We start from the raw sequence: 13,679 nt of genomic DNA, 5'->3' as shown, positions 1-13,679 counted from the left end.
TAAAACAAACTAAGAATTCCTCCAAGTTAAATTTTGTGTAACATATTTTAGTTATTAGACAACTTCGTTGTAAATGTATAAATTTTAGGATACGTTATCAATTTCTAGTGATTGTTTCAGAATTATCACAAAAAAAGAAGATACCGTTTGTTTAAGCTCCTTCCCGGCAAATTTTTGATATTCAGAATTAGTAGTCATCTGTAGAATTAATTGCAATTTGCGTTTGGTAAACCGCACCATGATTCGAAACAAATACTACTTATTTTGCCAAAGGTTCTAAACGTGAAATCAGGCTCTTTATCAAAGGCACTAAAGTTGATCAGATGAAAACTCTTCGACATCTTGGAAGAATGACAGCCTAACTCTTCGTAGACATAATGAGAAAGCCTCATGCCTAACAATCAGTTAGGCTTGCCTACCAAAAAAGTTTTGGCTGTATACAAGCCTTTGCACATTGCACATGTTGCAATCTCCCAAAATATATTGAAAATATATACAAACATTTCAAAATCGAATGGTAAAACATTATATTGGACTGACCCCTCAACTCCTCAACATATCCTCAATGCCACCGCCCAATGCAATGGCCCATTCCCGAAAGAGCTCTTCTGCTTCCTCTGGAGCTGATTAAAGTCAAGATAATGAATCCTTCCCTTCTTCAGAAAGTTATATCTCTCAGCGATACTGTCCCGTGCAGCTACACATTCTATTATCAAAAACTGCGTCATATTTTTGACACGATAAATTCAATACCTCTCTCTCGATCTCTACCGAAGACAATTCTCTCTGTCAATTTCTCTTGTGTGATAATGTTATGTCAAGAAAAAATCGTTCTTTATTACAACAACAGCTATGATATTGCTATTACTGATGGTATCAAACGGTTTGTTATTTTTTCTGATAGCAAGTCACCTCTACTTCTAATAATAAAAGAGATGCAGAGAATCAATATATGTGTTTGACATACATGGGACGGTACACGAATCTCAAGTTGATGAATGTTACTGCGGTTTTTTTTTTTAATATAAAAGCCGGCTTTCACGCAGGGAGAGCTCATGTTGATGAGACAATTTTTTCCATCCATTACATTCCAAATGAAACAATTCCGGCAATTCAAAGCCACATCCTTCAACAGCTAAACGACGAATTTAAAGAGGTCGCGCGCGTAAAATCCTATCGTATTTTCTATAAATTAAATCACACATTTCAATTCAAACCGTTTTCTTTATCTTCTTTTAATTCCTGGGAAATTAAAATTCTTTATAGACTCATGAGTGGTCACACTTATGATAAAGTTTATTTAAAAATGATTCGCGCTATACCATGTCATGTTTGTGAATTTTGCAATGTTGTTGAGTCTGCTGAGCATCTAATCTTCAGATGTCACAAACTTGATGGCCTTAGAGATTCTTTTAGCTTCTTCAAGTCATATGATGGTTTCCTCGATCTCTTTGCAGCAAAACATGTACGTCATCTCGAGAAACTAACTTACTTTATTAGAAAAGCGAGTTTATCGTTTGAAATTTTTTTTTTTTTGCGTTCAATTATTTTCTAATACTGTAGCATCCTTCTTCGTTTGGAGCCAAAATTAGCAACACTGTTTGACTTTTAACAACTCAACTAGCACAATTACACACAAACACAACTGCACTTAACATACCGGCTCCAGTAATTACGGCCGCTTTTTTTTGTCGCGTTCTGTAAATTACGACAGTTTATTATATGGACATATAACCCATAAATCTTTTGGCTTAGCCCATCTCCACTCAACAGTCCAAAAAAAAAAAAATAAATAAAAGAAAAGTATAATAAAATGCGCCCAACAGAAGTGAAAATTAATAATGCCCCTGAAGATTGGATTTCGTGCGTACGTTTTGGCCCAAAAACGAATCAATATTTGATAGCCTCTTCTTGGGATGGAACTGTGCGTTTTTATGACGTAGTAAACAATACCATGCGCCATAAGTTTATGCAAGACGACCCAGTCTTAGATGTAACATTTATGGTAAAATTTGCACTTTATGTATGAAAATTATAAATCATTAATTTTATTCTATTGTAGGATGTTGTTCATGTTGTAAGTGGCTCCTTGGATAAAAATCTACGTTTATATGATGTGAACACACATACAGAAAACGTAGTCGGTGATCATGACGCGCCGATACGTTGTGTGGAATACGCTGAATCGGTTAATGGCATTCTAACTGGCAGTTGGGATAAGACCGTTAAGTTGTGGGATATGCGTGAAAAACATTGCGTTGGCACTTATGAGCAATGCAATGGCAAAGTTTATTCAATGTCGGTGAACGAAGAGAAAATTGTAGTGGCGACTTCAGACCGCACAGTTCTAATATGGGATCTACGTAAAATGGAAGAGTATATGATGAAACGTGAGTCATCGCTGAAATACCAAACACGTTGTATTCGCTTGTTTCCCAACAAAGAGGGCTACGTAATGTCTTCAATTGAAGGTCGTGTGGCTGTCGAATATTTGGATCCCGATCCAGAAGTACAAAAACTAAAATTTGCTTTCAAATGTCATCGTAATAAACAAGGCACTACCGAACATATCTATCCAGTTAATGCAATTAGTTTTCACAATGTATACAGCACTTTTGCGACAGGAGGATCAGATGGTTACGTTAATATTTGGGATGGTTTCAATAAGAAACGTCTATGCCAATTTCATGAGTACGATACTTCAATATCTTCGCTGAATTTTAATTACGATGGCAGTACTTTAGCTATAGCCTGTTCTTATATGGATGAGTTAGAAGTACCACCCGCCAACATGCCGAGTCCAGCTATTTATGTGCGTTATGTTACTGATCAAGAAACTAAACAAAAATAAAAAAACCATCTTTATGCTACGTAGGTATTACCTAGTTTTAAGACTGAGGGAGTAGTATAGCATGATTTACCAATAAAATAAAAAAGAAGAGAATTTAATATACTCAGTGGTTTTAGAATAGCGATCGTTCGTAAAGTGAGGTTATGTGTGATTACATCGGCACCAGTAACCCTGTCGACGTGCCCCTTGCGATTATAGACACGCGTACGAAAATTGTAATTATTACATTTATATATATGTACAAACATATATATACTTTGGGCGCCGAAGCTTGAAAACATATTTTACAATACAATCGTTGCAGTCCAATTGATTTAGTGCACAATTTGGGTCGGTGCAATGTATTTGGTGCACAGTAGTCTCAAACTTTTACTACATATTATTTCAATTTAATTGTTAGTAAAAGAATAATTTCGAGCTTTCTTCGGTTGTCGGATGCAGGACGATTAAAATTAAGCATGTAAAGTATTTTTTCCACTTTCACTTGACTGTAGTCCATTTAAAGTAAGTGTTCTTAATACACCCTTTTAAAAATGAGAGGGAAAAATGTGATTACAATTTCAATGAATTTTATATTTGTGTACCAATCATTTTGCACTAATCAACTACAACGTTCTGCATATTTTTAGGAAAATATTTAGTTTCTCCTTTTAAGAGTGTGTCCTATCGATACTTCGCTTTGCATTGCATTGCATAACGTGAATATGTTGTTGAGTATTTTTTCATTCCAATTTTCTCGAAATAACTTATAGAATAAATAAAATAGAAAACAATGTAGTTCTACTATGGATGTTAAGAAGAAATTCGGACTAAGCAGCTATACAAATTCCCTATATGCAAGTTATCCAAATGAGACGACACCGATTCCGATACTGAGTTAGAGGAATATTATTACACATTTCTAAATTTACCCAAAGATGTAAGTATTTTTCAACACCAAGGACGCCATCTTACATGCATGTATGCTCCTTGTTCGTAACGGAAAAAGACATAGTTTATATTTGATAACTCGGCGTCTACGGCTAAAAAGTGAGGCCGCCTATATAATTTGCGTAATTCTTCAAGAACTCCAAGGTGACAATTACTGAGGCCAACATACCATGTGCTACCAATGCTTAAATTGGCTCTTTCTGGAGACATATTGAAAACATCTCGTATGGATTTAAGATCTGAATGAAAATACAAAAAATGACAGTCTTCATCCAAAGCTCCTGGATAACGTCCATAAATTTCTCACTCTTGCAAAGTGAGGGAAAAACCTATGCTAACACCCAGCTACTTGACAACAGTCTTGCACCTAAGACTAGCCCCATTCATTCTAATCACTGGCGGCCGACCGTGTGAGAGGCTACCTTTCAATAGCATCATCACGGTTTCCTCCAGTGACACACTCACACCAACACCTTATCCCCACTCTGTAACCATGTGTATTATACGCTCTCCGAGCTGCTGAAGAACAGCTCGCGATTGACCTTCGACTAGGATGAGCAGATCGTCGGCATAAACAGAAAACTTGCATACGTCATCTAGCTGCCTTAACAGAGGAGCCATCATGGTGTTCCTAGCTAAAATGGAACAATTTGAGTGCAGCTAGGCGTCACCATTGACTGGAATGGGGTTTATTGTTTCATACACAATAAACCGTTCTGGATTCTGGTGCTGTTTAGGCCCCTACTCTGTGGGGATTGTCTAACTCGCCAGGGGGCGTAGTATGCTTAAAGTGACTTGGGCCACCGTGGGGTTAAGCCTTTCAGGCAGGAACCCACGTTAAACCCTTGCCACAATTCTGTTCCAAATATATGGACCACAGCCGAATCCCTCTTACTACATCTCTATGTAACATGTCAATGGTACCAATAGCACATGCGCATCTTTGACAGAAATAAGTTGTCCAGAGGTTGATTTTTGGCAATTTACCTCTCTCAGTCTGCCAAGAACTATTTATTTTATTATTTGAGAGAAATAAGTTCTCCAGAGGTCGATTTTTGGCAATTTACCTCTCTCAGCCTGCCAAGAACTTTATTCCATCTCAGATAATCAAACGCACCCTTGAAATCTACCAATATCCCTAACATATACTTTGTTTCACTAGCATCTGCATTTCTGCACATGCAGCCAAGCATCCTGGGTAGAGAGTCCCTGTCGGAGCCCAACCTGTTTGTTAGACAGACTCAGGCTAGGAATCTCCAGAAACCTTTCTACCATCATCTTCTCCAGCACTTTACCAAGCACTGGGAGGAAACTGATGCCCCGATAAGAGCTAGGATCACTCTTAAACTTATCAGACGACTTCAGGAGCGGTACCACCCTGAACACTTTCTACTGGGCTGGAAAATAGTCATCTGCTAGGCATTGACTGTGCATCTTAAAGAGGTAGTCAGGAATAACTTTCCAAAGGGCTCTTACCATCTCACCCGTTATTTCATCCAAACCTGGCGACCTTTTCGCTTTGGTATTAGCGAACTGAAATCTAATTTCATATTTTTCCAAGGGCAGCGGAGAATATGCTATCCGATGTTCAGAAGGCACAACCTCGTCCAACCCTGCAAGAAGCTGCCCAATAAAACGCCCAGATACTCCCTCCGGGTGGTAAGTACTGTGTTCCATTGATTTTTTGCCTCTGGATATCCGAGAAAGCTAACCCCAAGGGTCATTTCGGTTTCGAGAGGCAAAAGCCTTCCAGTCATCTTCCTTCGCTTTTAGAAGCATGCATTTGTGCCGATAAAGGCATTGGCTTAAATCGATTCTGTGTTGGGCAGCATCCGCAATATCGGACCGCCTCGTACTCTGAAAATTCCGCCTAAGGCGACGTACGGCTCTACGTTTCGCGGAGAGAGCGATCATCCACCACTTGATCCCCTGTTGATTTGCCTTGCGACATTTCTCAAGGAGCAAGTCGTTGACGCCAAAAACGGACCGGGAAATATATTCCACCTGCTCATCCAACGATCTGCTACCAAAATCGTCAAGCGATACGGCTGTCACCGCTTCCCTAATATGGACCCCGTAGGTAACCCAATTCACCCCTCCACTGGCCTCCACTTTAATAATTTGGTGGTTACTAACCCCCAACCACTTTTGACCTTCCAAGAGAAATCAAACACTCCCTTAGCAACACCGTTTGCGATAATAATATCAATGTCACTAGCACCAACTGGATCGTCAAACGTGAACCATTGGCTAGGCTCATTCAAAACATGGACATTTCGTGATGCACACCATCCGGACAAAACGTGCCCCCTTAGCTGATTGCGAAGACCAGACCCACGTTCTAGTATCTTACCGAGCACAGAGGCATTTGCATCGACTGTCAGGATTAATGGTGTGCTACCTGCAAGCACTAACACCGGAACCTGTAACGTTTTGGAAATTGGAGCTATGCACGGATGTAATTGTTTATTTTTTCTCTTTTTTTTTTTTTATTCGCATGTTTTCCGGACTGGCTCGTCGGATGGGATGTGTCCAAATAAAATGTATTCAGATGCATGATAGGTTCTTGTTTCGCTACAATATTTCATTATTTCAATTAAAACATGCTTACTAAAAATTTTCAAATTTTTGACTTATATAAATCTATGCCCTAACCATACTACTTTTCCCTCGCCCCTCCGATACCCTCAGGAAGTGTTACCAGTATTTTAACATTTAATACATTTCCTTTTTTTTATTTCTTCAAAGAAGGTGTTATAATGAATTATTTCAATATTACAAAACAAAATTTTCAAAATGAACAATGGTTATTAAACAATTTTATAAAAAAAACTTACCAAAACTAACAACCACGTCGATGCGCATCGCCGCAGCTAAAAGAATTTTTAACAAATTATAGCTTTTAAAAAGGCTTTATAAGTCATTAAAAAAATATGACATATACTATAAGAATTATAAACGATGGTATTTTTAATTTCGATTTCATACTTCCGTAATTTAGTTATTGGTATTCATCACCACTGAGTCCAATAGCCGAATAATGCGGAAATAAACCAAGCCTTTCTTCACTTACCTTACATATCCCATTGACACATACAGCTCCTTCTTGATAATTATACCGATAATATTCAGCCGGGCGAAAGCACATTGTGCCATCTATGACAGTATTGTTTAAAGTAGCAAAATATTTCATGCCAATTGGTTTACAATTCAGTTCACATTCAGCATCATCTATATGGTGTATAAATGCATTTTCAAAAACATATATTTTATTATCGAAGTAGACCGAAGGGCGAAAAAAAACATTTAAAATGAACTTACCTTTAATATAAGGTTCCCATATATACTTATTGACAATTGAGGAAATATTTGAAAAGCGAGTCTGTATTTTGTGGCAATATCGAAGCGATAGAATAGAATATTTTTTCACTATTGATGTACATTTATTAAATATACCGGTTATCAACCGAAGCCATAGATAAGATAGTTTCTGTAAATTGATAAATTTAAAAAAAGCTTGAAGCATCCGCAGACCTTTTATTGCAAAATTTATGCCACTCATCATTCATCCCTATTTTCCATTTCATCGATTATTAATTTAAAATCCGGTTTTGCAACAAAGACTAATGCGTTTGATTGATAGATGATATGCGTTCGAAAAATGCGAAATATAGAATAATATATTTACCTTAGAGCAAGAATTCAATCTTTTAAATGTTTGAAGACTCGTAAATTGTGTGAGCAAGAGGAAGAATTGAATTTTAAAATATTTGACGACCCGTAAATTTCTCTTCGGTCTCAGTTCCATCCGTTGATACTGGACTAATTATAAATATTGTAACAATACATCCTGGAAGGTTTGCGTGACATCATCATATTCCTATGATGATGTTTGCTGGTTTCGGTGTTACTTACGCGATTTACCCAGTTATTTGAAATGGGGCAGTCACATAACTACGTTATGCTCTAGAGGGTTTCGTTGGAGGTGTTTATGGTGAGAATCGTGGTGTATTAGATTGTGGGGAGGCACCGTATTGCCATTATCGGTAAGTGTAATTGTATTTTTATTATCTGTCTGCAGATATCCAAAGAAATTTCTAAAGGGAATCGCAATGCGCGCGGTGATTAGTTCTGGTGGTGTTGCAAAACTTTTTGTAAACAAACAGCATAGGAAGTTAACTGTGTTGGGTCAATGCTGTTGCTGTGCGTAACTGTCGCAATATTTCGTGTCACTGTTGGAAATGTGTTTTGACGGTATAAGAACGATTTATTTATCCAATTATCTTGTTTTCGCTCGACGTCACCAATAAACTGAAAATATATTGATTATGTTGTGGTTGATATGATTAAGAAGTTCTATTAATTACTTACATTCGGAAGGAATATTTCATTTTGCGTGTAACAATTATTTGCAGAATCTGTTATCTTAGGAAATGTTACTGTCTCAGCGTTAAGATCAATTATCACCTTGTCACCGGAAGGATTTCTCTGGTGCCTCGCGGTCCTAGTGCTGTAGAAAGTTTTCGGTGCAAATACATCTTCCTCAATGACCTCTAAAGCTTTATGAACTTTAAAATCAAGCAAGTCAATCCCTTTGGCAATAGACGCACTTGTGTTATTAGCGTGGACATTCGCGAAAGTACTACGAGAATTTGATTCCGAACTGACAGGATTTTTCAAATCTCTCCTCTTATAGACCGTTGTAATCGTTTTCTTTTTCTTGTGATTTATTGCAATAAATTTAAGTATTAAATTGGATGAGATAATCACAAATAATTGGAACTGATTTTGCAAGTTGTTTAAATATCGGTGACATCAACTAAAATTTCAGTAGACAAGCGGATATCGAATTTCACGAATGTATATCAACGAAATCTATTCCTGACATATGCTAGTCAAAAATGTTTGGTCATTTAGTAACAATCAGTAATGCAAATCATTCAGAGTCACATTGTATCTTATCAAGTGTTTGTTAATCCATGAATCTACTCTGGAAATAAACTCTGAAGAAAGTTCTTCTTTAAAGCCGCCAACCTGCCTCTGCGAACAAAACTGCAATTGAGAAAAAAATCATTTTCACGAAAATATCCATTTAAATACGTATGTGCTTATCATACGCACCTGTGATCTTCATAAGGTAACCTATGCTTAGCACGCAAGTACTGGACAGATCATATAAAAGGAAACATATGATAGGAATAGTCACATAGTTAATAAATTGAAAATGTCGAGCATCTGAGAGTAAGCATCTATGTTTGCTTACAATTCTGAATAATTGAGCCTTTGCAAACCGTTAGGCACGTTGAAATTTCTTATTGAATTATACTTCAAATTAATTTTTGTTATTCAATTGTTTCGTAGCCGTCCTTTATTAGTCTCATTTCATGATGCGAAACATTTGATTATTTTTATGGGTTTAGACGAGTGACGCAAGCGGTTACTTACCGTAGGGCAAGGTCGCGTTATCGAAGTGTAGGATTTGTCCACGATTTGGGCCTAATATCGAATTCCAAACATTTGGTTGTCATTATTAGTAAAACTGGAGGTAAATTCGTCGTAATTCGACTTGACTGTAAAGGCAAGTAGGAATCATTTTTTTGCTTTAATGCACGGAATATTTTCTAAATAGTTAAATACCTAATTTCTTAAGACTTTGTACTGCAATCATCGAGTTTTATAGTTAAACGAAAGTGATAGGTGTGTAAAAAAAGTGAATTTTTCTTTAGAAGCGTATTTGAGAAAAATAATTAAATTTAATTTCAGAGTAAAACTAATTTGTTAAATTACATCATGATAATCGAAAAAATGGTGTCTAATGGTGTCTCCGTTGGGAGAGAAGGGTTAAGAAATGCTTTTAAATGTTTTGCTGTTGAAAAAGATACGGTTTTAATAGCTTTAACACCGTTTTGTCTTTTGTCTTTTAATCTGCTGCTCTTTACCTGCGCGAAACCACCTCGATTCACAGGAATTGGTTTTAATTTTGTCATTTAGCCTATTTCATGAAGTAACTTCTTTTTTTGTTATAAAGCGTTGCATTTTTTACAATCAAATGCGATGTATATCGAAATGTGCACATTTTTTAATTTTTTGCGTTAAGAATTTATGAATTAATGACAAATGACGGTTACGGTGACTATTAATTTGGTTTATAAGTAAACAGTGTTCTTTGGCAATTAAGAAATTTAATTTCCTAGTTTTTCTTCTAACAAGACCATGTAAGAGTTTTTATTATTAAATTGAAAATATTTATGTATTATGCCGTTATTATTTTTTAAATATATATTTATAGTATTAAAACAGAGAAAAAGAAATAGAAAAAATGCTTAAATTCGAAATCGTCATGAAATTAAAACAAACGCAATGATAATGAAGGGGCAAAAAAACTGCAATGCGCCATAAACATTATATACATATAATACAAAACATTTTGCTAACAACATTTACGCCACAAAAGATCATGCTCTGCTTGAAGATACACCAAATGCTATGAAAGAAAATAAGAGAGTAAAAGAACTGAAACGAACACATTTACTGAAGTTTTTACAACAGATATATATGAGACTACTACACTATGAATATGTAGAATGCTCCGCCGCGGCAGAGTTGTGCGTGCGAAGGAATTACAGATATCAAGATAAGCAATAGAATATTTACTCTTGGACTTTTTAGGTTTGGCGGTTTACTTTCAGTATTTCGGTGCAAACTTTCCTTTATAACTTACATACTATTATACCCATGACCGAAAGATGAGCCCAGAAAAAACCTTCGGAGACCTCACAAAGTATACATATACTTGATCAGCATAAAATTCTGAATTAATTTAAACATATCCATTTGTCCGCTTATGTAATGCCTGTTGGATACGCTCTCTTGTTATAAATATACCTATATGTATATATATATATATACATGTGCGTCCATCAGGCTAACGCAACTTCTCTCAATTTCCGAGAGGAATAGAATACTGGGTAGCATTAAGAACATCACTCCAAAGGACCTACGTATCTTATCTATATATATATATACAAATCGTGACCCATACACTTCATACGGGCCTATAATAGAAATTATTTTTTTTGCAAATTATATACTTACTTTTCTCTATAGGCAGTTCTCTATTATGATTATGATTTTTTTCGCAATTGTAAACGATTCTTCGTATTTCTTTAAATGTTTATTAAAAAGAAATTTAAGAAATAATTCCAAAAACATATTAAAAATTTTTGTTCATAATTTGCAAACAAAGGGTCGAGTTCTTATTTGCTAATTTTCCGTATTTCGCTGTTTATAAGACTTTTCATGGGCCCGTTTTTAGTTGTATTCGAATTTAAGCTGACGACGACGATAAGAAGAAATTCGAGATTAAGTTTGTTGTTCTAGACAAAGTTTTTAGAGATCATAATCGCCATATTAAAAGACATGGTTAAATGGTGATCAAATTGAGGTCATACAAGAGCCGAAACATTTTTACGATACGCTGGTGGAAAAAATCTCAATAGCGAAAAATCGTATCTTCTTGGCTAGTCTATATTTGGGTACAGGACAATTAGAAAGTAATTTTGTACAGATACTTAGAAAAAGCTTACAACAACAATCAACGTTAAAAATGAATGAACACATACAAAACTGGAACCTCCACTTTTGTGACGCATTGTATGCAAAAAGTTGTGTCTATAAATTGAGAATAAACCGAAACGCAACTAAATGGTTGTGTTTATAAATTGAAAATAAATTTAGGCGCAACCAAATGGTTGTGTTTATAAATTGAAAATAAACTTAGGCGCAACCTTATAAATTGAAAATGAACTTAGGCGCAACCAAATGGAAGCACAAGAGATTTTATTATCACTTTCATTTCGCATTTCCTCATATGAGAGTAATTAAATGAGACGTTATATATAGGGTATTTTTAACAAAAGATGACAGAAGGACACAACAGATATATTTTCAATGCGATATAGGCCGGCACTATAATGCGTTATTCCTTTTTTCGGGTTAATAAGTTCCAAATGGTACACAAAATGAGAAATTGCATTGCCGTATTATTTTATAAGAAAATTACTGGAACCGTATATTTTATGAAAGTAAAAGTAAATAAAAATAATAAATGTATGCAAAAAAAAAAAGATACATAAAATTAATGTAAAAGCAAGTCACATTTTTGATAATTTAATTGATTATATATATGATAAAAGTAATAAAGAAAAATGACTTTAGAAGGAGTACGAAAGTGAACTTCACTGACGCAGAAAGACAAAGCAAAAGAGTTGCTTAAATGCTGGATTTAACAAATAAATTTAAAACTACAAATAAGCCCATTGCTTGTTCTTCTAATATTAAAAAATAATATGTTTTATAAACTAAAAATTTTAATTCGTGTAAAAAGGATTTGAATTAGTACATAATGAACATGCAATAGGTAAATTATTATTAGATTTGGAAAAAATTCTTCTTGTCCCCTTGTGCATTTTTTTTTTGTTGTATTTACGAATGAACATAGAAAAATATATGATTTGGGAATTTCCACAAAGTGTCGTAAAAGGTCGGCAAAGTTAAAGTTCAGCCCGAAAATAAGGACAACGTATCATTTTACTAAATATTTAATATCTAACTTCATTAAGTTTAAACAAAGAATTTCGTGTTCACCCTTACAACCAAGACAACTGTAAGGGTGTACTCCCTCTTTTAACAAAGTGTTTACAACTGTTTACAACTATTTGAGACTGTTTAATGACATTTTATATACTTTCGATCCGCAATTTCGCTATACTTTTAATCGACATCCGAGCCTTTATATCTTTTAGTTCAGATTCATAATTCGTTTCCTGCAAATTGTCTTGAAATTCTCTTAGAATACTTTGTACGGATATTTGGATTTCTTTCAATATGGAAATTTTTTTACCATACGCTGTTTGAAAATTCGTAGAAATAAGCAAACTTCCGGGATTATTCACCTTGCCCACTTCATCTCGACTCACTTTACTTTTCACTTCTTCCCATTCATTTTCAATAAAAATTTCATTCAGGCCAACTGCGTTTTTACCTACTCCCAACTCCGGCCGTTCTCCGCTAGCTTTTTGAAGTCCTAATGCAACATTAGTTTCTCCCAGCACCAAGTTCTTGGAGTACCCACTAATATTGTCTCTTTGGTTACCTTTAAAGCCAATCAAAATAATAATAAAACAATAAGCATAATAAAATGTGAGGAATATCAATCTTTACCGTTTCCGGCTTGGCGTGGCAATATGTCGATGATTCGCTGAATTTTTGCGAGAAGAAATAAAGTAAAAAGCGAAATATCAAATGAAAAGTTCGGCTGAGAGCTAGATGAAAACAATTTTTAAAATCCCAAAATAGTTTCGTGTAAAAGAAATTTAATATTATTATTATTTTGCTATTTAACGCTGCAGAAAGGCATGCTATGAATACACAAATCCCATATTTTGACATTCGAATTCATAATGCACGATAATTATGATTTTACTGGAATTCCTTAATGATCTTACAAATTTTTAAGCGACAATAAAAAATAAATTTGAAGGCCTCCCCGCGCGTTTAATAATGGGAAATGTTTTTTACAAATTTTTATAGTAAACAAATAGACGTCAAGGGAAGTCACATTTATATTAACTACCTGTGATTTATGCCTACTTGAAAATGCAACCGTGAGACAATCAAAGCTAGCTTTGCTTTTCGATACCATTTTGTCTAAATGAAAAAATCGTCATTTATCAAAATTATTATAAACGTTCCAATAACGCACTATTGTGTATTAATAAATCATTTCAATTTGTTCAATTTGTAAAAAAGAAAAAATATAAAATATATTAAAGCAAAAAATTTAATACCAAAGAATTGCAATTAAAGCTTTTTTAACATCAAAATCTAGAGGTTTTTT

The 13,679-nt window shown here is 34.9% G+C and overlaps 1 protein-coding gene across 1 annotated transcript; it reads left to right on the top strand.

Annotated features, from left to right (window-relative positions):
• Positions 1–1,655: 1,655 nt before the first annotated feature.
• Positions 1,656–2,882, top strand: LOC119639738 (mitotic checkpoint protein BUB3). The gene is made up of 2 exons (XM_038037368.1): positions 1,656–2,005; positions 2,063–2,882. Exons 1-2 carry the CDS (start codon positions 1,814–1,816, stop codon positions 2,849–2,851), a joined length of 981 nt encoding a protein of 326 aa, XP_037893296.1. The 5' UTR covers positions 1,656–1,813; the 3' UTR covers positions 2,852–2,882.
• Positions 2,883–13,679: the final 10,797 nt, after the last annotated feature.

The sequence above is a fragment of the Glossina fuscipes genome, unplaced genomic scaffold (assembly GCF_014805625.2).
Source record: "Glossina fuscipes isolate IAEA_lab_2018 unplaced genomic scaffold, Yale_Gfus_2 113, whole genome shotgun sequence".
In the NCBI taxonomy this organism is placed as follows: Eukaryota; Metazoa; Arthropoda; class Insecta; order Diptera; family Glossinidae; genus Glossina; species Glossina fuscipes.
The sequence above is the reverse complement of the archived record's forward strand: the minus strand, read 5'-3'. Positions and strand labels throughout refer to the sequence as shown.

What these genes read in the sequence shown, in the direction of transcription:
- LOC119639738 (XM_038037368.1), top strand. Translation starts at nt 1,814, where the DNA reads ATGCGCCCAACAGAAGTGAAAATTAATAATGCCCCTGAAGATTGGATT. An exon ending in TCTTAGATGTAACATTTATG is followed by an intron (nt 2,006 to 2,062) that starts GTAAAATTTGCA and finishes ATTCTATTGTAG; the next exon opens with GATGTTGTTCATGTTGTAAG.